At 43.7% G+C, this 25394-nt stretch overlaps 1 protein-coding gene across 2 annotated transcripts in view; it reads right to left on the bottom strand.

The window, feature by feature from the left end:
• Window positions 1–25394, bottom strand: part of LOC117425012 (paired box protein Pax-7) — a 100350-nt gene that overhangs the window by 24533 nt on the left and 50423 nt on the right. For both annotated transcript variants that reach the window (XM_059002101.1, XM_059002102.1), the window contains one exon: window positions 9070–9269. In XM_059002101.1, coding sequence (XP_058858084.1) covers window positions 9070–9269 — 200 coding nt within the window. The remainder of the gene's footprint in view (window positions 1–9069; window positions 9270–25394) is intronic.

The raw sequence follows: 25394 nt of genomic DNA, 5'->3' as shown, positions 1-25394 counted from the left end.
GAGCTATTTGTTGCGGGGCACCATCACAGGGGCTCCAGTCTCCCCCGAATGGATGGGTTTCACTGGGGCGTCTAGCAGGACGAGTGATCTCCAGCCCCCTGCCTGCTCCCCACCTCCCCTCCTTTATGTTAGTTTAACTTCCTTCCCCTGCTTACTGAAGTAAGGAAGAAAGGATGCACTGCCGCCCCAAGATAACCTCCCCTTCTCCCCAGGAGTCAGATTGTTAGGACTGCTGCTCCCTTTAGTAAAGTCAGGAACAGCAGAGAGAGAGAGAGAGAGAGAGAGAGAGAGAGAGAGAAAGAGAGAAAGAGAGAAAGAGAGAAAGAGAGAGAGGGGGAGAGAGAGGGAGATAGATAGATAGATAGATAGATAGATAGATAGATAGATAGATAGACAGATAGACATACACACACACACACCAAAAGAATTGGGGAGATAACTTGCGTGTTCAATATTTCCGCGGAGCGCAGCGTATAAAATCGCTGAAGCCGGGGCAGATGAAAGGAGATACCAGGCGGGCGAGCCTCACTTTACCTCCTTTCTCATTTGCTATCAATCATACCGGCCTATCTGGTTTGATTTCTTCTCCTGTTTGCAGAGACACCAGCAATGTGTCTTCCTAGGATTACAGGCGCGGCGGCAAGCCGATGAGCGGCAGGCAGACAGGACGACGGTCACCACTAAAAACCTGCCAAATGTGATTGAATTTCACAGCAAAAAAGTAGGACATAACAGAGACTGAGAGGCGTACAAGAGCCCAACATCAATCTCTCAGCTACTTCACAGCTGATTCCGAGGGGGTAAAGGTCTCACGAACTCTGGGAGAAACATCCGTGGAGAAGCAAGGGTTTGCCCAACGTCCCAAAGCCACAGAAACCAGCAAAAACAGCAGGGGTGAGGGTGCGTTCAAAGTGGTAGGGTATCTCTCTCTCTCGCTCCAGTTACATTGAGAAAAATAAATCAAACACTGGTAAGGATTATCTCCAGCCACAAGGTCCCAATACCTCAAGGTGAGGAGAGCAGTGTGAATTTGGTTTCCAGGCCCTGGCCTTCCCCTGCGAGGGACTCGCTGCTCGTGACGACAGCCAGCCAGCCAGCCAGAGAGTCGAGCGAGTCTCCGCTTGGCTGTATGCTAATTAAAGTTGCTGGAAGTGTGAATCTGCAAGTACTGGGTAGGATTAGTTTGATAAGTATCAGAAGGATGAGAGACTGAAAGGAATCCATTTACTTCTCATAATAAGAGTCTCTGTTACAACACCAACGCTGATGCACTGCCACTATTTCTTGTCTGCAATCTACATAAATCCTATTTGTTCCTTTATGACACAAAAAAAACCCCACACATGACTCCCAGGAACAGCGCTGGAAGAGGGGATGGGTGGGCTGGTCTTGCCTGCTTCACAGAGCGAGCACAGTACTTCCTTACAGTACCTGTCTCTATAAGCAGGATGGGAACTCATCTTAGAAGATATGAAGGTGTGCTTTACAGAGATCAATATAAAAACAGCAGCAGCTGTGATCCCTGCCACACTCCTCCTCAGATGGAGGAGCAAGACCGGGTTTGTTATCTGCTCTTAAAGAGCATGGTGTTAATGTTTAATACATTCTTAATCTAAATGGAAACCCGTTGTTTCTGTGGTGCAAATATTTGCAAACGCAACGGAATGCATGTAATCCAGCTGAGCAGCAAGTTGCAAATGGAATGCATGCTCCTGATTGGTTGCAGGGATTGTAGGCGGAGGTTATTAATAGGGCAGCTGGAGCTGGAATAAATTATTTTCTGTTTACCTTGCTGACTCGTTTCTCACAACTCACAAACCGCTGGGAAATGCACGACACGCGGCGCTGTCAAAGTGACTTCCATTTTGAAACGAGATGATGAGGCACGTGGGTGTCTACGGGACGAGGCTGAATGCGGAGCAACGCGCGTCCAAACGTGGAGAGACTTTCCAATAGTTTTGCGTCTGTGCTCTTTAACTGCAGTGTTTATGTCATGCTGGCATGCATTACTCTATAAAAAGGATCCTTCTCTCATCCATTGCTTTCAATATACATTCCAACTTTTTGAAGTCTGATAGAACAATAACATGGAAGCGTTCTCTTCTGTGTGCATGGACCGGTTCAGCCAGTGACAAACTGTGTGACCCTAAGCAAAGCCATTTCATTGAATATATATATTTTCACAGTGCATAAATATATGTGTTTCTACCCCAGCGTTTTAATGATATCGTTGTCTGGTTTGATTTTACTATCCACAGGGTGCTATTAAGAAGCAGACACTCTTTTTTAAACATCTCCAGTTTTAACAAAATGAGCAGCTGAAGAAATCCTCTCCCTTTGCGTGGCTCACACTGGGAAGCTATTGCAAACCACTGATGCTCCAATAGCTTGAAGCCCAATAGAAGAAAAAAAAAAAAAACTTCTTGCCAAATTGATTTGTACGCTTCATAAAGAGGCAATGGTTATTAGATTCTGCTAAATATTATAGTTACGTGTGAAATGTTCATTGGTAATGAAATCTAATCTACGGTGACATATTTGGGTAACAGAGCCCTCACTTCAATGGAGATAAAGTTTCTGAAGAAGTGGAGAACGTGAGCGGTCTCTCAGACACCCCCCCCCCCCAAATAAAGAAGAAGAGCCTAATTCAGTGCAGCTGTACCAGTGATTTACTGTGCTCCCTTGACTCGTTCCCTCTGCTTTTATTTTGTACAATGTAAAGCAGAAGATCTCCAAGCATACCTGCAGCTGCAAGCCTTTTAAAATCACGGTTTGATTAATTAAATGAGATCAAATGCTAGCAAAACCCTCCGAACATTAAGGAATATTTATGAACAAGCAGTTAAATACAGCTTTGGAAAGAGATTATATATACATATACATACAGTGCTCACCCTTTAGAACGCTATAGTGGGGAGCCATAGTTACAAGACCGTGCTAATTGTGTTCTGCCTTATAATGAGTATAAATGGGCTACTGTAATGGCATTATGGAGCAAATGGGAGCCACGATCCTACCGTGTTATAACTGATTCCACACTATAAAGAGGAGTGTTATATGATGGGTGATCACTGCATATATATATGAAAATGAATGGAAAAATAAATAAATAAATAACTAAATAAATATAGTCTTACTAGCACGGTGCCTGAAGGGTTAAATAGAAATGGATAGTGGATCATTACATCATTAACCATGTCGTGAATGACATCACAAACACATTAACAGATTGAAATAGAAAGCCTAGAAGTACCTCCACTGTTTGTTTTCCAGCACACTTTCCCTCGACAAAGGCGTGTTAAACACACCGAAACGTTGCGTATAGGGTCTGTATATTACACCAGAAATAATTGTATTCAACTCCTGCGCTTTTTTGCTCGGACTCTGTTTTCCGGTAGCTTTCATCTGGAGGGTCGTGTTTTTCTTTTCTTTTTTTTTTTCTGTCGTAAAGCAGGTAGCTGTTGTGGTTCTACCCTCTGTCGAGGGGGTCTGGAACTAATTACCCCAGCAGTTAGTGAGATATGGATCAGCTCCCACAATTTGTCAGACAAGGCAGTAAAAAGAGTTGCCTGGCGTGGGGGGAGCGGGCTACGTTTGCTTGCGTAATTATGGGGTTTGGTGGGCTGATGAAGACAGATGGCCGTCTTCTCTGATGAAATAAAACATACCAGAGAGACTCAAAGGGGAAACGAGGGATTAGACCTCAGCTACAACTGCGAAACTGATGACTGAAACCTGGGTCTATTCTTTCAACAAAGATCCCACATCGCATTCCCGACATGTCAGACACCCAATACCCAGAGAAGCCCAGCTGGTACTGGGGTAGCCTTCTAGCTGCGACCCTGGGTTCAAACCCAGTTCTGGAGGATCCACTACATGCTTGGGTGCACAAAACAAAAACTCAATAAAAGAAAAAAAAAATGTAGAGCATTATAATTACAGTGTAACCTCTACTGCTTTGAGCGCCCAACATTTCTGCCGTTTCAAATTGCGCTGTATTGTATTCTAATTTGATTGTATTCAGCCCTTTTGTCCTTCCTTAACTGCTCTGTCTAATCCGTGCATTAACAAGCAGGGCAAGACTGTCCCTGAGCGAGTCGGCCGAGCGTTAGCGGTCTTCTCTGCCCTTCAGACTCGGCACATGGAATACGGAGCACAGAATCCTGATTCTGGAACACTCAAACACACACATGGCAGAACGGGGATAACCAAAATAACCAAAGTCTCTGCACAGCCCGACACGCGATCAAGGGAAGCGGAGCTTGTGTAAAGAGAGGACTGTCCAACAAGTCCAACAAATTGGGGCAGCAGTGTGGAGTAGTGGTTAGGGCTCTGGACTCTTGACCGGAGGGGCGTGGGTTCAATCCCAGGTGGGAGGACACTGCTGCTGTACCCTTGAGCAAGGTGCTTTACCTAGATTGCTCCAGTAAAAACCCAACTGTATAAATGGGTAATTGTATGTGAAAATAATGTGATGTCTTGTAACAATTGTAAGTCGCCCTGGATAAGGACGTCTGGTAAGAAATAAATAATCAAACTGTGCAGACTACTGAGAAACGAAGTTACGAAATGAAGAAACACACACACACTAAGCTCAAATATTTTTTTCTTCAAAAGGCTGCCTCTTAGGGCAAAAAAAAGACCCTTTCTTTCTCTTTCTTTCTTTCTTTCTTTTCATCCATCAATATATCTCATTTGATAGACTGATGGGACCCAGATAAAAAACAAAACAAATACAAAGGCAGGGCCGCACTAAAGGGTGCACGCAGACAGCCAGAGATCAAATGAACTGCATTACAAATAACCCCCCAGCGCTTTGAAAAGTCCCCCCGTTTCAGTGCGTCTTTGAGAGCGGATCAGTGAGCCCCTTGTTCGGCCGCCCTGTATATCTTGCTGGCTGTGGTCAGCACTCTGCTTCTCCCTCGGCTTTCCCAGCCCCAGGGAAAGGCTCACTGACAGCTGCTCCGTCACCCCAGTGCCAGGCTGCTGTTTGTGTTCCCAATCCAGCTGCAGAGAGGCCGAATCGAGAGGCTGGTCATGTGATCCCCCCCCCCCCCCCCCCCCGTCTCTATTTCAGATGCCTCGACAGCAGCAACAGCGAGGACATTTTACACAGAGCCTGTAACGTTCAAATGTCTGCCGAGCTCTTTAGGAAGCTGAATGCATCGGGCCGCGATAGACGATGTACGGGAAATGGGAAGGTTGGAAAGAAAAGGCTCTGGCCGTGGGTTTGAATCCTTCCAAGAAAGTGAATTGAATTCTGGAGGTCTTAGCCCTGACTTTAAAATGGGCCATCCACATGATCACGTGAACTGGGATCCGGACACAGATTCCTACTGTTCCAACTGTGTGTGTGTGTGTGTGTGGATGATGATCAATGAGAAAGCACGCATGACTTTCTTTTGCTTCCTGCTCCCCCTCCTCCTCCTCCTCCTCCCCAAAAAACATTGAAGACCTATGGCCATTATTTACTTTTCTTAACTGGAGTCATTCTCCTAAAGTGACCTTTTCAGAAAATGAAGTTTAAGTTGACCCACTTAGGATGTTCAAAGCACTTCGGAATTAGATTAGAAGGGAAAATTGCATCAACAAATTATATCCATGACTCCAATGCCACAGCTCATCACATGACATCATTTAGGGCTATTATTTAAACAGAATGAGCAGCAGTGTACCATTTGCAGTTTTTAAACACACTGAAGAAACCAAACCCCTCCTCAGGGCTTCATGCAATGTCTCAGAGATTCAGCTGACCTTTAATAGACTGGACTGTAAGCTTGCCAGCACAGCCTGATTCAGGTGCCCTCTAAGAACATTACTTCATACTGACCAGTGATGTATTTTACTTGACTTTGGGTGGCTAGTCCTGGTCTGGATCGAGTCCCTACCCCCATTAAACTCCATTAGAAAATTCAGAATAGATAACAGTTATTTTTTGTGACGTATATACCGGACCGGCCAAGGAGGCTGTGTGGTCCAGTGATTAAAGAAAAGGGCTTGTAACCCAGCGGTCCCCGGTTCAAATCCCACCTCAGCCACTGTGTGACCCCCAGCAAGTCACTTAACCTCCTTGTGCTCCATCTTTTGGGTGAGACGTAGTTGTAAGTGACTCTGCAGCTGATGCATAGTTCACACACCCTAGTCTCTGTAAGTTGCCTTGGATAAAGGAGTCTGCTAAAATGAACCTCTTATTTTATTACCGTTTCAAGACTCCCCTACATGATTATATGTCCCTCATATTATATCCTAGGCTTCGACAGCCACGCTCCTCCTTTGAGCACATTGGGATTGGAAACGCTTTGAAAAGCTGCGGACTTCTGCATTGAACGCTGACTTTAATAACAAGGTGACCCTGCTCGCTTTAGTTTCAGATGCTCGGACAGGAGTTGCTCACACTTGGAGAGAGCCAGGACTGGAGGGAGGGGGGGGGGGGGGGGGGTGCTCTGTTCAGTTTTTACAAGCTTGTGATTGATTCATGTTTGCAGCGGAGTAGCAGGTCCCAGGAGAGGGTGAGGGATCCTCTCTGATATGCAGAACATTTTACAAGGAGCGGCAGGCTTGAAAGTGGTGGGAAAGAGAACCCTGCCAGGACTTTAAATGAGAAATCCATCAGGAATGCAGCCTTCTTTTTTTTTTTAACAGCTGTTGCTATAACTCTACTGTACTGGTCTGCGAGACGCTACAGAAAGCAGGCAGCAGTGAGAGGCTGTCAACTGTCTACAAAAAAGAAAAGTGCTACCCCACCCCTGGTTAGTTATTGTCAATTAATATCAGTTAACTGTCATCCATCTTCTCCCTTATAAAAATTTGCCACAGTTTTTTTGCACAATATTTTTGCTCTTTTATCATGTGTTTCCCATGGGTATACTAGGAACGTGCCATAGTTTACCTGGTTTGCCAGGTTTTGTAATATGATTCACCATACCTCACTGTTATTTGCCATGTTTTCTTACACTTTTACTATGGCAAACTTTTATAAGGGCTATCGTAAGGGAAAACATCTAAGCACTGCATGATAATACTACTAATAATAATAGGTTGGTATTAGTTTAGGTAGACTGTAGTCTAACTCTTGCCATGATTATAAACTGCACTGGCAGTTTAACTAACTGCCTGCACCTCCTCTGCAGTTAAACCTTGCAGTCCACATCAAAGAAAAATCAAAGGGACAACACCCCTTCAAACAGCACATGCTTGCTTCCATGCGAACTACAGGAGGGGCGCGGAGCAGGAAAACGGAAAGAACATCTGTCTCGGAGAGTCCTGGGAGAGAGAGGGGAAAGCTCCTTCTCTCTATCATCGCCGTGTGGAATCACAGCCACTTCAAACACGCGGCCCCAGAGCTTTTCAGCTGAAGGCGATAGTTTATTCTGGAAGAGGCTCTGCTTTTGGAAGGGAACCCGACTCCCCCTGCCCCCCCATCTGGGATTAACCTGGCCCTGCTTCATCTATCAGCATCTCTGCGCAATTGGTTAAGATGTCAAAGCCATCCGAGCTTGCCATGGGAGAGCCAGGGTCGCAGGTCACAGCCCTGAGCTGGTGTGAATAACAGCCCACTGTGGAGACCCAGAATCACATCTGTAGGGACTGCACAGCTAGGCTGGGGTTTCACTGAAGAGCTCCGTGGAATAAAGTTATTTTTCACACTGTTCCAGAGATGTGCGTATGAAGCATGTGTGTGTACAGAGGCACTCGGACACACTGCCAGCATGTGCAGGCAGTGCCAGGCCTGTGTTCAAGCCTGTAGAGATCAACTGGGTGGGGAAATGGGACCCCCTTTCCCAGCGTAGCCTGCAGCGTCCGAGTATTTGCATATCACCATCACCTCAACTAATACCGGGTCTGCAGTGAAACGTTATTTCAATGCCATTCGTAACTCTTCTATGATAAACACAACATTTCTGAAATGACTGTGTATTAAAACAGGGTGATTGAGACACTGACAGGGGGTCGGATCCTGTATATCCCATGTGTATAAATACGATGGCAAAACCACGCGATCCTAACATAGAGATCTGTAGAGAGAGATTTGCCACCATTACTATAGAAGACTAAATGCTGGATCTTGTGCAACACGTGCGACTATTGCAAACATGTTAAATGCAGAAGAGAAAAGGAGAAAGCTGGGACTGGGAGGAATGCTAGCACCGTCGTTGCAGGCAGGCAGGCAGACTGAATTACACATGGTGGCCCCATTACACTGGCATCTCTGTTAACACACTTGATCCCTTGGACATCAACACACATAGCTGACCTCTGATTCTTCACTCACGCTCGCAACCACACACATTTTCCCACAGTGAGTATTAATCCTACTAAATATTAGCTCCCTGACTTCTTTTCACTCATCTGGGAGAGTGTGCGTGTTTTTTTTTTTTACCCTGAAACCGAAGAGGGAGGGAGGGATTGGCAAAGTGGAGCTGGACTATGGGATACTCCCAGCTGGTGTTTGGGGAAAGAAAGCATGAGAAGGGGTGATAATATGAAAAGAAACAAAGATAACTATAATACAGAACTCCGCATTGGGTGGCTGTAGTTGTGTCAGGTTTTACAGTTCTGTCACATAAGCGATGATTTTAATACAGTGCATGCAGGCAGCCTCTGTCTCTCACATACATACAATGCATCCAGAATTCAAAAGATGAACTTACTTAGAAAAGTACACCGTGGTAAATAACAGGATATGCCATGGTATAGAAACACATGGTAAACCATGATGAAGCACAGTGAATGTGTAGTGCAACCCCTGGGTTCACGACATGTCTAATCGTTCTAGGTTTGTTATCCACGATGTCATTATAATGCATGTATGATTTTTCAAAGTCTGGGCAGAGCAGCAACTTCTCATACTGTAAAGAGTTCACAGTTTTATTTTATATATATATATATATATATAAAGCAGAGGAAACCGATAAATTGCTATGCAAATTTAACAATATCATTTAAAATCCCCAGCCCCCAGCCCCCAGCCCCCAGTCCCCAGCCCCCAGCCCCCAGCCCCCAGCCCCCAGCCCCCAGCCCCCAGCCCCTTGTCCTTCCCTCATCGCAGCCCCTCCCACTCCCCCTCACCTGCACGCGGGCCTCGGTCAGCTTGGTCCGCTGAGCCAGCTCCTCTCGGGTGTAGATGTCAGGGTAGTGCGTCCTCTCAAAGGCCTTCTCCAGCTCGTCCAGCTGCTCCGCGGTGAAGGTGGTGCGGCTGCGCCGCTGCTTCCTCTTGAGGGGCAGGTCCGGCTCCGACTCCACGTCCGAGCCCTCGTCCATGCGGGTACCTGGGGAGAGGAGAAGGGTGAGCGGGGAGGAGGAGGAGGAGGAGCCAAACCCTGACGACCCTAACATACTTTAATATTATTATTCCTCCGCGGGGTATCGTGTGGTAGCCGCAAGTCAGTCCGCCTCAGTATACGAGAGGTATGTGGTCTGACGTTGGGGGGGTGGTTTACATATACAAGATTTATGGATAAATCACGTCTGCTACAAAGGGTTCCACAAAGTCATAGAGACTTGTAAGACACCAGCTTTCTTGAGAAATGAAATCCAATTGAAAGTAAATAAAAACAAAGTTAAATGGCTAAGGGGGAGGGGGGGGGGCATATTATATTATTTATTACATCCAGGTTGTTTTTTTTCAAACCTGTTTATGCTTCCGAATAGGAAAAAGAAGCGGCGATTGTGTCCGTTTCTTTACATCACGCCTTTCCCAGCAGCTCACTGATCCGCACACAGGCCTCATCTTTCTTTACTGTTATTATTATTATTTTCAGGTTTCAGGGGAGAATTTCTGATCCCTTCAGATCCTCACAATAGCACCTGAGGGCCTGTGCTCCAGACACTGAGCCTAATCTGGGCCATGACTCCTGGTGAAATTTAAGCGATTCCAAATTAGGGATGGCTGAACTGCTATTTTTTTATGTGAAGGTATTTATACAGGCCGATAGCCCCCTCCGAGCGCCGCGCTCTACAAGAGATGCCCCAGTCGAGAGGGGAGGGGGTGGGCAGAGAAGTTCTGCTGGGGTAGTTTGGAAGGGCAGGTGGGGCAAATCCTTTACAAGCTCACCCAAACAAATGAACAGATCTAGTCTTTAACTCTGGTACAATTAACTTCATGTCTGTCTACCTGTATCTCTACAGTGCAGTGATCTGTACATTAGATCCGGGTTCAAATCCGTAACAAGAAAAGTTCCCAGTGAAACTAACTAACTAAAAAAAAAACAGAAGCCATAATAAGTAAATACTGAAGAAGAAAAATCATTATTAAAAAAAAAACTGTAATAAAAAATGAAATGGCATATCTAGTGTTTCAATAAAGTAATCAGTCATGCAATGTACGTATGCATACCGGTAAAGTTGGAAGAGATTCTGGGCATACAAGATACAAATCTTTTCTACTAAGTAATTCATTCCAAACAAATACAGCTCCATATTCGCTCCAGAAATTGATCAACTTCCCCTCCAGCTAAAAAAAAAAAATTGAACTGAGCTTGCTGTCTGGATTGCTGGGGATCGATTCCAGATTCATATCCGGAAGATTGGAAAAACACAAATTGCTTGCACTGCGTCTGCAGAGAGGTCGTGGTAGCGCCAGGTTCAGGGCTTGTGTGTGTCGAAGAAGCGCCTCTGGCTATGAAAGTGAAGTGGAAGAAACGAGACAGACAGGAAACTGAACCTGGAGATTTCAACAGCTTAGCCTTAGCTCTCAAACAAACACACTCACTCACTCACACACACTCACACACTCACAGGGACAACTGAGCCCATCTTGAAGGTGGAATTTGAGCCCCTTGTGGGGAATCTGGGTAAACCAAGGCAGCTGTGAGGGTGTGAGGGGCTGGGAAGGGAGGGGAGGGGAGTCTGGGGTGTGGTGGAGGTGGAGGTAGGACCTGGTTTTGTTTGGGAAGCAGTCAAGCGTGAAAATAACACACAAATTAAAACGCCCAGAAATCAAGAGGGCCCGCAGCATTCTCAAACCAGAGGAACAGGAACCCGAGAGGAGAAAGAGAAAGGGAATGGCACTCACGTCCGAACTTCGCTAGATTCAGAGGTTTGTTTGGCGGTGCCTTTGAGAGCGAAATCATTTCACTTGTGACCTGAACTAGAAACCCACCCCCGGGGTCACTTTCACAAAACACGTCAGCAAGTTTGCACACCGGAGCGGGTTCGACCCGTTTCACAAAATTCCGGGGCAGAACAGAATTATTATTTTTTTTTAATGATTCTTTAAAAATGAGTCTAAATGATTTTAATACATTTTCTGTTAATTAAAAAATGTAAACTGTGTGTCTTTTTTTGAATTAGAAGAGTCTCTTAAATGTATTTGTGTCAAATAAATGTAAATAAAATCAACAGGTTTGATACAAACTGGATATTTAAAAACAGCAGTATTAAGATGCCGTTTGGATCAGCTGGGATGAATTGTAAAGTGTATAACCCACGGTCTTACTGTAAAGAAGAAAATAGACGGTAGCAAAATTAAACAGCTGAATGAGTGCATCTCTGAGCAGAGCGTGTTTCTGCATGCTGGTGTGTGTGTGAATATCACCCTCTCACCCCCCCAAAAAAAAAATGAAACCGCAAAATAGCTGGCACTCCTGGCCTTCTCTGAAGTTTAATTAAACAAGGAATTACAGGATTAGGCAGAGTCTGTCATTATGGTCCTCTCTAGGAGTCATTTCCCGGACTTCATCTTGTCTCTCGAAAGCCCAGAGTGGAGAATTCTTCCAGGATTACATGCGTCTGCCGGACATGACTGTGCATTCATGAAATCGAATTTGTTTTTTTCTTTAAAAGATTGATTTTCTATCACCCCTCCCCTCCTCCCCCCCTCGCCCTCTCCAAACACACACCACACTTCTCCAAATCTATATCTTGATATATATATATTATATATCCCTTTGTTGGTTTTATGGCTAAGCAGAGGACTGCTCTGGTGCTAACGCAGCGTGACCACACTTGAGGACTGCTCAGCGGTCTCTATATCACTTTGTGAAGGGACCGAGGATTCCAGGAGGCTGATAAAGCTTTCTATTAGGAGTGGAATTAATGGAATAAAAAGAATAGAAAGAAAGAAAGAAAGAAAGAAAGAAAGAAAGAAAGAAAGAACCCACAATCTGCATCCCCTTCTTTCTGTCAATTATTTTTGTCAACTCAGACAGGCTTACAAGGTGATTTACCAAAGTGGTACTTTATTTAAACAGTGGACATCATCAGTGCCGATGACAAGTCTGCTCAGAGTGTTACACCCCTGCCAGCGTTCTCTCTCTCTCTCTCTCTCTCTCTCTCTCTCTCTCTCTCGCAATAAAAAAAGCTTACTAGAAGCGTTAAGTCCATCACCAGACCTGTCATACTAATACAAGAACTTTGACCGAAATGTACAGACAGAAGAAAATGCTAAAGTTAATTTTACATTTTCGTTACTTCCAGTTATGCCTGCCTCAGTAAGCTCCCACAAAGCTGTTTATATTTTTTTTCAAAACGATTAAAGAAAGGGTCAGAGACCAGATTTAAAAGCTTTTTACTCACTGATCTGCAGGCTCATTTCAGGTACGGGAAGGGTTAATTCGGCTTTTCTTGTGGTTAATAATATACTGAAAAATATCGATTCCACAAGTAAATGTTCTCAGAGTCGTAAGATTTAGTCTATAACTTGCATTAAAGTATAACAGACCTGTACTGTCAGACAGCTGAGGGTTATATACGAACAATTATGGTATCTACATTTTGAGAAACTCAAATGATTTCATATTAAGTTATAGTGTTTCAGAATTAGATAAATACACACTTGTGTATTTTAAAAAAAGAAATAGCAGTTCATTAAAGACTGGAATGCATGCTTTGAAAATATGTCCATCTATCCTGTATCACAAAGACTAAAACAGCTAAAATAATAAATCATGTAAACGAAGGGCTGCTATTGCCTGCAGCTAGCATGCAGCTGCTGACTGTGCAATGGTTGACGTTGCAAATCTCATTGCACATAACACAGTGTGGACATACTCCTTGTTTATTAATGTCAAAACAATAAAATAGGGTCTAATTATCGCCATGGTTTAAGTCATTAAAATCGGTCTCTCCCTGCCGGTTTTCCAGAGCCGTTGAATACAGATCGTGCAGCACAGAGCCAGCCTGCACACACCAGACCTGCCGGGTCTTTCTTTCTTTCCATTTGAATTAATTAATCCCCCTAATTAGGCCAGGCCTGCTGGTCCCCAATGGGACCCCACTAAACTTGTTGTGAAAGCAGCAATCGACGGAAGATAGCAAACAGTTATTGTTAGGAGAGGATGTAATGTTTCTGTTAGCAGTGAGCCCAATCTGCTGGAGGTAATGACTGCAAGATTAACATGTTGGTGGAGTGTAGCTGGTTGAGATCGATTTGGTAATGAGGGTTTTGGGGAGGGGGGGGGGTCTGGGTAACGCAGCGCTTGTGGTTTAGCACATCAGAAAACCAAAAAAAGTTCCCTTTAATTTGACTAGTTTTGCTCTTACTGTACATAGTTGTATTTCTATTTCTCTGTCAACTATTTATTTGTTCATGGAGAAGTGAAATTTACTTATAAACAGTACTTACTGCATATCTAACTGCCTTTGCATTGAGTTGGCGGGAATAATAATATTTACTGAATCAATGTGAAGAAGCAGGTGAAACACAACTGTTACCATGTAGCCCGGAGATCCCTGAAGAACGAGCAAGCCAGGGGGCTCTGGGGAGGGAAGGAGGAGACGAGACTGGGAGACTGACCAGGGCATAAAATAGTCCATTCCTGTAACAGCCCATTGTTCATCCAGCGCCCTGTTCTGAGCACAAGCAGATGGGATATCCATCAAAAGTACTGCTTTCTGTCTCTCTTTCTTTTCTTCTTTAACTTTTTTTTTGGCACAAGGACCCCACTGCACCACCTCCCTCCCTCCCTCCCTCCCTCCTCTCCTCCTCATTCTTAGCACCCGTTTGTTTGTCCCTTTCAAATCTCCAGAGGAAACGCACCCTTCATCAACTCCCAGACACAGCTGTGGAGTCTATAAAGAGTTGCACTTTGTATTCATAGCCCTGAGACACACACACACACACACGCACACACACACACGCACACACACACGCACACACCGAGCAGGGGAGCCAGGTCCGAGGGGAGGGGGGGTAGAGCAAGGGTGTCACTCGAACTGAACTGACGGTACGCGTGGGACCCCAGAAAGAAACATAGGGTGTCATTGGCAGGGCCACAGGTAGCGTTGGCTGATCACAACAACAACTGAAGAGATTGAAGAGGGAATAAACTACTAAACACAAATATTGTCTGGCCTCACCACTGTCATTTACACTGAAGCTGGGGGGGCTCTGTTTGGGCCCCTGGGGTAGGAAACAGCGGCCCTCCTGTCTTCCTGTCCCCTTTTCACGTTGGTTTCCTTTCTCATTGTTTTACTTCCCAGCAGTCACCACTTTTCCACCACTTAAAAAACAACACATTTTCTTGGCTCTTTTGGTGGCAAAGAGAGAGAAGGCTGCCTCTCAACTGCAGAGGGGCTGCTTGGAATTAGTCAACCTAGCCAAGACCCCGGGCCGCTGCTTTTCACTATGCGCCCGACCCCCAAGACTCGCTTAACAAAAGGGACCCCAGCGGCACGCCGGTTTAGACAGTCCTTGGCACACCTCGCTTCAGATTTCCAGATTTCAGTCGTGCTAAACGCCTTTGTTATTCGCACAGTGCTTTGTATTTCACGGCCCCTTCAATGAAAAGGTTTTGTAAGTTTCAAAACAACCCGCCAGACCCTGGGCTTGATTCTCAACGATATTTACTCCACTTGGCAGTTTATCCCCCTATTAGGGTTAATGAAAATGTGAATAGCTTTTGAGAATCTGGTCCATTGTCCACAGTAAGAATTTTCATGGTCATTTGTATAGTTTCTTGGCAACAACAACAACAACAACTTATGCAAACAATTATTTGCAAGCAATCATTTCCTTGTAATTAAACCAATGCAATTATTAAAAAGCTTAAGTTAACCAAATTGTTCTTTAGACACAATTAAAAAAAAAAAACAGGGTAGGACCGGTTTTGCTAGTGCTCTTGAAAAATGGCAACATTCAGTTTTCATGCATCACATGTGTATGTATATATATATATATATATATATATATATATATATATATATATATATATATATATATTTATATTATCAAAGGATCGCCTCATTTTAACTTGACCTGTAGTAGTTTGTGAGACCCTGTTGGGTTGGGCCCTGTGGAATTCACTGAAAATTGTTTTATAAATCTTAATGAATCAAACGTTCAACAAAACAGAAATAGAGTTTCGGGTCTAAAGCACCCAAGAGTGCAGCTGAAATTGCAAGCGAAGATATCTTCAAAATAAAACTATATATATATTATATTTATATAATGCATATAAAGACCAACTATAGTCACCAGACTAGTTCTTTTTACATTTCCCACTGTCTTTCTAAAAACGCGTTCATTTTTTCTTTTCATTTCCCCCCCCCAAGTGAAAACTCCTCTGCTTTTCAGTTTTTTTTCTTTTCTTTGATAAAGAACGTATTTAAAAAGAAGGGAGTTTCTATAATCTGTGGCTCCCACAACAAACAATTAGACCCTCTTTTCTTTCTTTAACTCTCCTCGCTCTCTCCATCTCCAAAAAGAAGTCGTTCGGCTTTTATGAGTCTTGTCATCTGTTACGAGGACCCCGGTCCCTTTGTGTGTGTGTGCCTGTCTGTGTGTGTGTGTGTGTGTGTGCGTGCCTGTGTGTCTGTGAGAGTGAGCGCATATATGTTCACCTTAGACAACAGAGGAGTCCGGTGGCCTCTCCGCTCTTTCAGTCCGCTAGAACCCACACCTCAGGGGGCCATGAAGGACTGAATACAGGGCTGACAGACCCGTGCAGCCCTGTGTGATATCAATAAACACTGACTCACTGTGGAAGGTGCCCCCTGAATATTAAAACATTAGGCAGATGGGGGGAGGGGATGGGTGGGATTGTTAATGGGTGACAGAATTTTTTTTTTTTAACATTTATGAATTTTTTAAGCCATACTTACAGACTGTGCATGTGAGTGCTGTTACGAGTGTCTAAGGACTGGGGTTCAAAATCAAAACAAAACACAGAAATGGCTTGCAGAGCTCTTCCTGCGACAGTGTGCATTTCACTTCAGTTTCTTCTTCCTTTTTTCCACTTCTTTCGGCTTAGGTTTTTTTTCTTCTTTTTATTTAAACAAATTGTAAAACTGAGCTGATTGAATTTGCACCCGATAGCTCCAGCGAGTGGACGGGCGGACGGATGGAGGAAGCCGGTTTGAAAAGGAGCAGGTTTAGTTTTACACCAGGGCTGCGCTCTCTCCCTCGCTCACAATGGCCTTTCATTTCCTGTGATTAAGCTTGTGCTAATTTGGGTCACAGCTATTGCAAATGTAATAAAATTAAGTAACAGGCAAAACGACAAAGAGGGGGCTGGGTTTGCAAGGAGCAGTTAGCAGGTAGCAGTTAGAGTCAGCGTGCATGACTTTTTTTTTTTTTTTTTTAAGTGAACACTGATGGACTGAACGCCTTTTTATTTAGTACAGCATGAAAGTTGATAAGTAGCTATATCATTTAATAATGAATGCCTATATTTTAAATGCACCCTATTATTCAAATACAGGACTGTTGTTGAACACCGCGAGACCCGAGAATGCACCAACAGAAGTCACCCCTGTGACATTTGTTCATCCAAACAGCACCATGTGACGTCACCACAGGAACCCCAATGGAAGGCATTGGCAGATACATTCCACTGGTCTACTGATGCAGATTAACCTGCACATATTTATTTTTTCACTGGAGTGGCCCCTTATTTGGACAAGGCTGGTTTATAAATTGGCTTATAAACACCTGCAGTTGTCCACCCCCCGACCCCTGACCCCTGACCCCTGACCCGAGCACCATGCTGTGGCATTGGTTGAGATCTGCCCCAGGGGCCAAGAGAGCGCGTTCCCACCAGCTTCCCTCCCTGCTGCGAGGAGGTCTCCTACCCCAGTGGTGAGCAGATCCAAGCCTGCAGAGGAGGGCAGACTCTGAGGTGCAGGCACAGGAAGCCCGGCTGGGATCCCAACAGTTTCAAGTGTAACGATGAACGCTGCTATTATAAAATCAGGAGAAGAAAGGTCACTCTGCAGGAAATGATGGTTTCCTACTTGAGGAGACAAGATCTCCAAGCTCTACCAGGATAGGGAACTTGTCCTGAAGCCTTTCCTCCCTGACGCCTCCCAATAATAACTTGAAAACAAGGTCCTATAATACCATACAGACACCGACAACATCAGGGCAAGTTATCTGTGAGTTTGACCCTGTCTGAAAGAGAGCTGGTATGAAACAACTGCACTGCACATCAGTGGTGTCTATGAAATCAACATGTTAGACATTATCTAGATTGTCACTTTTTATGAGGCAGTGCTGCTCTGTACAAATGCTGGAGGCAACTTCCTGGATGACGTGACATTCCATGACGGCAAAGTGATGTCATCTCCTCCAGAGTTCTCAGGATGGATCTCTCAAAGACTTGCAGCTTTAGCTCCACACTGCACAAAACAAATGGCTGTGTTTGCGCTTGTGTCTAGCCCATTATTACACACATGTTTTTAACCGTAGCGATACAGAGGCCTTTACACTGCGGGTTAAAGGGTGTAGTATCAACAGGCTTTATGAATACAGAGCACATGTTTGTTTTTTGGGTTTTTTTTTGGGGGGGGGGGCACGTTTTGTTAAATTCACTGTGGTGGGGGTTCAATGTCTCAATGTTCTACACCAAAATTTATTCTCGTGTCCCACAGTTTCCAGCACAGCACATCTTCCCAATGACAAAACAACCAGCAAGTACAAGTGAGAGCAGCTGTGGCGATGGTGGGGGGGGTCAGTGCCTGCTCATGGGAGCTCAATTCAGATACAAAACACAGCAATAAAGAAGAGGTGAAGGAAGCAGGGCTAGCAGTAAAGGGGCGAGCTTGGAGAAAGAATGGGTCATATGCCACGGGACCCTTCCCCGCCCCCTGTGGAGACACCGGACCTGGCCTGCAATACACCCGTTTGCTGCACTCACTCTCCGTGTGCCGCATGCTGCAGGCTTGCTTGTCTTATTACTGTTATTCAGAAGTTTAGGAGGCAACTTGCATCACCAGCAGCTTAGGATCTGATTGCCTATTGGTTATTTTGTAAAACTGAAATATTTTATATTTTTCAAACTGGCGATTTCTCGAGCTTTAATACAATTTGTTTAGTGTGTGTGTGTGTGTGTGTGTGTGTGTGTGTGTGTGTGTGTGTGTGTGTGTGCGCGTGTGTGTGTCTTGAGATCATTTTTACTTGTGTTTACTAAAACAGTAGGAGAAAAATAAATCTTCTGCCTGAATAATCCACTGATTTTCTGTAAATGCTTACAAGCAGCATGACTTGTGAGCCCATCAAATTTCAGCTAACCGTTTCATTCAGTTTTTTTAAAATCAGCCCAAACGAGTTTTTGAATGGGGATACAGACAGTTACTGTGGCTTTAGTTTTGTGGATGATGCTGGCTTGCGTTGTGCATCAGGCATCACAGTATTACATTTGAGCAAACTAGCACTTTTTAAAAGGGCTGATACATTGTATCGTTAACCCTTGACATACTGTTTCATTTTTAAAAATACTTGTTACTTAGCTTTTCTCCATTTTAAATACCAACTGTTTGTCTTTAAAATAAAGAATTTATTGTAACGTAATAATAAATGTAAGAATAAATATTTAAAGTTTAAAGAAGCTTAAATATTATATATATATATAATTATACATTGTATACACACACACACACTAGCAATGCAGGCAAGAATATTCACAATATTATTTTAATGAAGTTTGCTATCAGTTTTCTCATCATTTCTTTAGTTTATTACTTTATCTTATGGGATATTTTATTTTTATTTTTATTTTTTTAAGTAAAGAAAGCGCTTTTTTTAAAGCCAGCATGAGCGCTGCCCGAGGAGAGCGAGACACTGGATGCATAAATAAACCCATTCGTTATGAATGCACGACAGCCCCCTGTTTGAAGCTGGTGAAACTCAGTCCACTGAACAGCTGTCTCTCCACACCGCTGTTCACACCCTGGACAACGCATTCACTTTCTAGGTTGGTGGAAAAAATCTGAACAAATTTCTGATTTGCAACACTCTAGGGACATGTTTATTGTCTTTGTGTGAGCGAAAAAAAAACATGCATGTATAAATAAAGCAAATGAAGATTTCTGGGTGAAGCTGTTAAAAACCATAAAATAAGAAATGTTATGGCCATAAGTGGCGTAGGCTGCTGGTGAGACTTTGAACCAATGGACCATGGTGCTGTCGTAGCTTAATCATAGCTGTGAAACTGGGCAAATAGCTCATTCCCTAATTACTGTTGCATATTATGTCAGGCATGCCTCTATTGTAATAAAATTAGCCAGAAATTCGTGTTGTCTGTTTCTAATGCGCTTCCGAGGTTAATAGAGGATTGTTGTAATCCCAGCGATCCCCAAACTAGACTGTCAAAGTTTGACAAGTGTGGCAGCCGAGAGAATTAGAGAAAACAAAGTTTAAAATCATTAAAGACGCCGCAGAACGACGGGTTTGAATTTGAAACTGTTCTGCTTCTTCTTTTCCTTTTCCCTCCCCTTTAATTCTCTTTCATAAGCACAGGTTAGGTTTGCTACACAGCGCCTGTGTTTTAAAGACAGGCAGAGAGAAGCAGATATAAAACCGCTTTTTATTTTCCTCCCCAGCACTTTTTACTAGGTTGTAACAGGTTGATTTCCTCACTGCCAGCTCAGATGCCCAAATCTCGTTTTATTACAGTTTCACTGTCCATCGTTCAGCAGATTGCATTGCAGATTTGAATTGCTTAAGCATTCCCCACCCCCAACACTTGCACACCATAACAGTAGAGTATGGTAATATAATAATACTTCTACTGCTCTGTTTAAACACTGCAACCTGTCCTTTTTTATAGGGATATTGAAATATAAGGCAAGCTCCAGCATGAGACCAATAAAAACAGCTGACAAAACAATGGAGAAGAAACAAATATCCCTTGCTGCTACTGCTTCTACATTTCACAACTTGCTAGGGCAACTAGCGTGCCCTCAGTTCAAACGTACAGAGCAGCATGCCGGCTAGCACCGATGGGATCAGCTTGCCTCTGTTGTAGGCAGCAGCTTAAAAACAAAACCCTTGCAGACTCACGGTGGTTCCTTTCCCTGCGAACATGCCTGAAAACACGCACTTGCTACTCGGTTTCTGACACTGCCATGAGGCTTTTTACAAAACAGCTCTGTGAACACGCTTCTTTCTGTTTTGAATCCAGATCGTGGAACCCTGCTTCAAGACCAATGGCATGCAGTTGCCTGTTCAAGTTAGTTAAATACTTGTGCTGGAGCAAACACACATGCAGTATATTGGGCTTCATTTGACGAATTGATTTTTCAGGTATTAATTTTCAGATGGCCTTCTGTAGAAATAAAAGGAATTAACGCAAGAATGGGTTCACAACACCGATCTGCAAGACCTGTGCTGGTTTTCGCACCACTTTTTCCTCTTCTCGAGTTTCAGTGCAACGACTGTAATGAACCGGTAGTCAATATATTACTCAATATTGATCATTCGAGCAATTTCAGTTGTCAATGAAGAAGTGACATGCCGAAGTGACACATCAATTCTTAGCTCTTCTTTTAAAGTACAACCCCTTCCAAAAAAACATGACAATCAATGACAATGCAACCAAGTACAGTAAAAGCAACATGCTTGTTTAGGGTTTTACCATTTTATGACCTCACAATGCTCCAGAACCCTGTGTTTCTGGAACTAGAATTACAGTTTACTGAAGACCAGCCTTTGTAATGGATTCTTCATTGCAGGGAAGCAACAGCCCAAGATCCCATTGTCAGTGTATTTCATTAACTGAGTTAATATGTACCTTCTCTTTGTTCCTGCTCTTAGGGGGGTGAGGGGGGTTCTGTTTGATGCCCGTGCTACATGGAGATCAGCTTCAGGGGCTGGGACATTCCAGAATGTGTGCACACCGCTTTACAATGGAGCCCCCACACTTTTACACAGAAAGGAGCCTACGCGTTCCTGCATTTTACAATTCTGCAATGAGAATAAACTGCAGCAGGACATCCTGAGAAAGTGTCTCGTCAGGTAGTCAACTGCGATGGAGACCCGAGGAGAGAGTGAAGGGATTGAGACAAGATACGTTGCATTGAAGAGACTTGCAACATTGAAGAGCTGGTGCCAGTCAAGGCATCGGATTAAATAAAGTATAGCGCCTCAAAACACATAGCAGCGCTACAGTGGTGACTGTGGGGGTGCTAGATTGTGGATTTAACAGTGTGAGCTTTGTATAGCCAGACTGTAGAAGACTTGAAAGTATTGGTGGAATAGTTCAGAATTATTAATACAAATGTAATAAATAAATCTTCTAAAATAAACGTAATGTACTGCTCTGCAGTTTACACCCAAGAAGAACTTGAGGGAGTATTTTTTTAAATCCTTCATCCTTTTCTGTGTATAATATTATATATATACAGTATATATACACACACACACACACACACACACACACACACACACACACACACACACACATGCACGCACGCACGCACGCACATTTCTTTCTTTTTCAAAATGAATGTGTTGATTTTTGAACACCAAGTCGTCTACAGCGTGCCTGCAGATTTCTAAAAGCATAACTATGCCAATTGTGCAGCCGGGTTGCGGAAATAAACAAATTCAGTGCATTTAAAACAAAAACAAAACCAACAAACAAAACAAAAAAAAAACACTTTAGCTTTGAAAAAGACAACCTGATCCATCTGATCCATTCACTGCCTAATACAACCCCATTCAGAAAGCTAAAAGAAGAGAGAGAGAGAGAGAGAGAAACCCAACAGCTCCATGTGCGGGGAAAGGAAGACCTCAGTAGAGGAACACACCACTGATCTCTGGGTTTTGTTTAAAGCAGGCCATCCCTCTAATAGCTGAATCAAAGCGTAATCTCCCTCTAATCTGGCTCTCTCTTTCCAGCCTCTTTTTGTTCTGTTTTGTTTTCCCCTCAGATTGCTTTATTTAACTGTGGCCCTGGAATAGCGCTCATCCTGCTAATTGTGTTGCAAATGTTGACACCTGCCCGAGCGGGCCGTCATGTCTTTGGTTGGCGTGGCCTGGTTTGGTGCCCTGTGATCCTGCTCTGTCCCGGGTCAGCCCTCTGGGGATCATGCCCTCTTCAGGAGAACTAAGAGCAGGTTAGCCGGGTCACAAATCACCCTGCTCTCTGGGACTGTCTGGGAGCGCTCGGCCGTGAAGTGGCAACTGCTGCATCGACAAAGAATGCTTTAAAAAAGAAAGAAAGAACGACGAAGGGGGGAGGAGGGGGTTAAACACAGCCCAAGTGAGCATCCGCACACACAAGCTCTGCACTGTGCTTGTGCTGTATTCAGTGTATTAAAAGGGTTCCACTTTACCACACTTCAGAAGTACGGAATTACATCGCTGTTATGTAGTTCATCTCTTTAGTTCCTGATCAATAACTTCAAATAAGTTTAAATATCTTTCTTTCTTTCTCTGTCAAATAATATAAAGACCAGGGAATTACAGAAAAGCTATATTCCCCCTTCTCTGGTTCATTTCATTTTTTAAAAGCCTTTACTTTCTCCCAAACGCATTTAACAGTATATTGGGGCAACAGGACAGCCACAAAAACTCTGTCCAAACAACTTCCACACCTGTCCCACTAACATGCACTTTGATCAGTCCTCATTGTGATTTATTCCCATGCTATAATAGTTATAACGATCAGCTGATTGGTATAAGCATGTTTGACTATACATACATTCTGTGCACTGCCTGGGAAAAAAAAAACATGACATGACTACATACAGTACTTAGCAAGAAGCCCTGGCTAGCTAGCACGAGAACCTATAGCTACTGGATTTGCTAGGTAGGTGGGTACAAAGTTGCTAAAACATATTTATATAGCAGGTCAAGTGAACCAGAATTGCTAAAACGGGAGCCCTGTTCAGGTCTGATGAATAACTTTGATATTCCTGACTGCTGTTTTTTTGGACGGCTGGCTTGCTCGTTTTCTTTTCGCTGCTTGCTTTAGTGGCGAGCTCACACAAGCTTCGAGCTAGGAGAATGTGGAGCTGGTTCAGATCTGAGAAGAGGACCTGCGGCTGTGAGCTCTGAAGAAAGAGACCCGGTTCAGATCTGAGGAGAGGACCTGTGGCTGTGAGCTCTGAAGAAAGAGACCTGGTTCAGATCCGAGGAGAGGACCTGTGGCTGTGAGCTCTGAAGAAAGAGACCCAGTTCAGATCCGAGGAGAGGACCCGCGCCTGTGAGCTCTGAAGAAAGAGACCCGGTTCAGATCTGAGGAGAGGACCCGCACCTGTGAGCTCTGAAGAAAGAGACCCGGTTCAGATCCGAGGAGAGGACCCGCGCCTGTGAGCTCTGAAGAAAGAGACCCGGTTCAGATCTGAGGAGAGGACCCGCGGCTGTGAGCTCTGAAGAAAGAGACCCGGTTCAGATCCGAGGAGAGGACCCGCGCCTGTGAGCTCTGAAGAAAGAGACCCCTTTATTCCACCCCTATACTGCAGATGTACATTAATGCAAAAAAATACAGATCCGCAGTTCAGAAGAAACACCCCCTCCTTTTAACATGCTGTTGTCTGGCTTGATCGTGTCAGTTTTAGGAGTCCATTCAAAGGTATTCATGCATCTCCCCACAGGGACAATGCAGCCCAGTTTATAAACTAGCAGCCCAGTTGTCTGAAGCCTTTAGTTCTTATTGTTTTCTTCCTCTTAATAAACTTTTTGGAGGAGTTCATCAATCTGCTTGAATAGTTGATGTGCAGTGCCTCCAAAAGCTAAATAACAGAAAGGCTTCTTTCTTTCTTTCTTTCTTTCTTTCTTTCTTTCTTTCTTTCTTTCTTTCTTTCGCTCTTTCTTTTTATTAAGTGGGTATTTGCCTGTCAATAGAGGAGAGTAGGCTGTCAGACTTCAGAACGCTCCTCGATAGCAATTGAGAGAAGGGGGTTTGATTAAAGAAACTATATATATATATATATATATATATATATATATATATATATATATATATATATTATAAAACAATTATGAAGTGAATTCTCAATTATTTAAAAGGGGAAAGTTAAATATAATGTATTTTTTAAACCGTATTCATTTTTTTCATATTCTGTTTGGTTTTTTTTTGGTTTTTTTTAGCATTTAAAAATTAAGTGATGATATTTTTAATTGTATTTTGATGTCACATAAGGAGCAACGGTGTTCTGTACACGCCAGCTGTACGGGCAGGCTGTGGGAATCATCTGAATGCTGCAGTCGGAAATGTATAAAGAAGTTGTGGAACATTTTCCCAGAGCTGCACATTTCGCTGAATTATTCCACAAGTACGTTTTTTTGTCTCCCCCTTTTATTGGAGAGGATTTCAAAATGCGCTGACACCCGTTAGACAAGCGCACAAATTATATAAAATGCAATCAGTTTTAATATTGGCAGCGAGCCATTAATCCAGTGTTCTACCTTTTAAACAGTGTGAAACATGTTAGCAGAAACTTTAAAGCTGCGAATAGATGTCTATGTTCATTAATTTCATACCCAATTACGATGGACTTGTCTCTTTCTAAAACACATTGTCCCCTTTACCCATAATAAGGACGCAATGCTCACTTGCACTCTGAGATGGTTACACAGCGTAATTGCATCGGACCAGAAGATACATTTGGGGCTTTCTGCAGGAAATAATGGAACAGCATGGGGATTGTAAACAGACGTTGATGAATCGAACCGTCAGCGGGTTCCACGACTCGACATCCTATTCGAGTTCCAAATCAATCCTAAAATATTCAGAACCCTCTGTGTTTCAGAACGCATCTGAGAATGATTTATTCCTTATAGAATATAAAACACAGAAACTCGAAGGCACCATTCCTAATACAGTATTACACCCTCCGCGTTTTTCATTCGGTCTCTGCGGCGTTAGTTTCCCTCCCCAACTCTTTGCTAAAACTGTGCGGCTACGCTAACAGCCCCGTCCCACCTACGGTTTCCCCAGCTTGCTCGGCCGGCGTTCAAAAGAGGCGAATTAAAACTGACAAGTTGAATGGTTTGTTTTTGAGAAAGTGAAAGCTGGTCAAGTCGTTCGGATTTCCGAGTCGGATCCATTCGGAGATCTCCGGATAGCCACCTTCTCTCCCTGCTACCCGCTGCTGTTTTCTTAAGCTAACTGAGCGTTTTAGTGACCGGCCAGTTCTGGGTCTGTTCATTTCACTGCACAGCTCCACACTGGAGCGCTAATGCATGTCGCGATAATCACGATTATACAAATAATTGTATTTACTATGAT

The sequence above is a fragment of the Acipenser ruthenus genome, chromosome 27, assembly GCF_902713425.1.
Source record: "Acipenser ruthenus chromosome 27, fAciRut3.2 maternal haplotype, whole genome shotgun sequence".
NCBI lineage: Eukaryota > Metazoa > Chordata > Actinopteri > Acipenseriformes > Acipenseridae > Acipenser > Acipenser ruthenus.
This window is presented reverse-complemented; position numbering and strand designations above follow the sequence as displayed.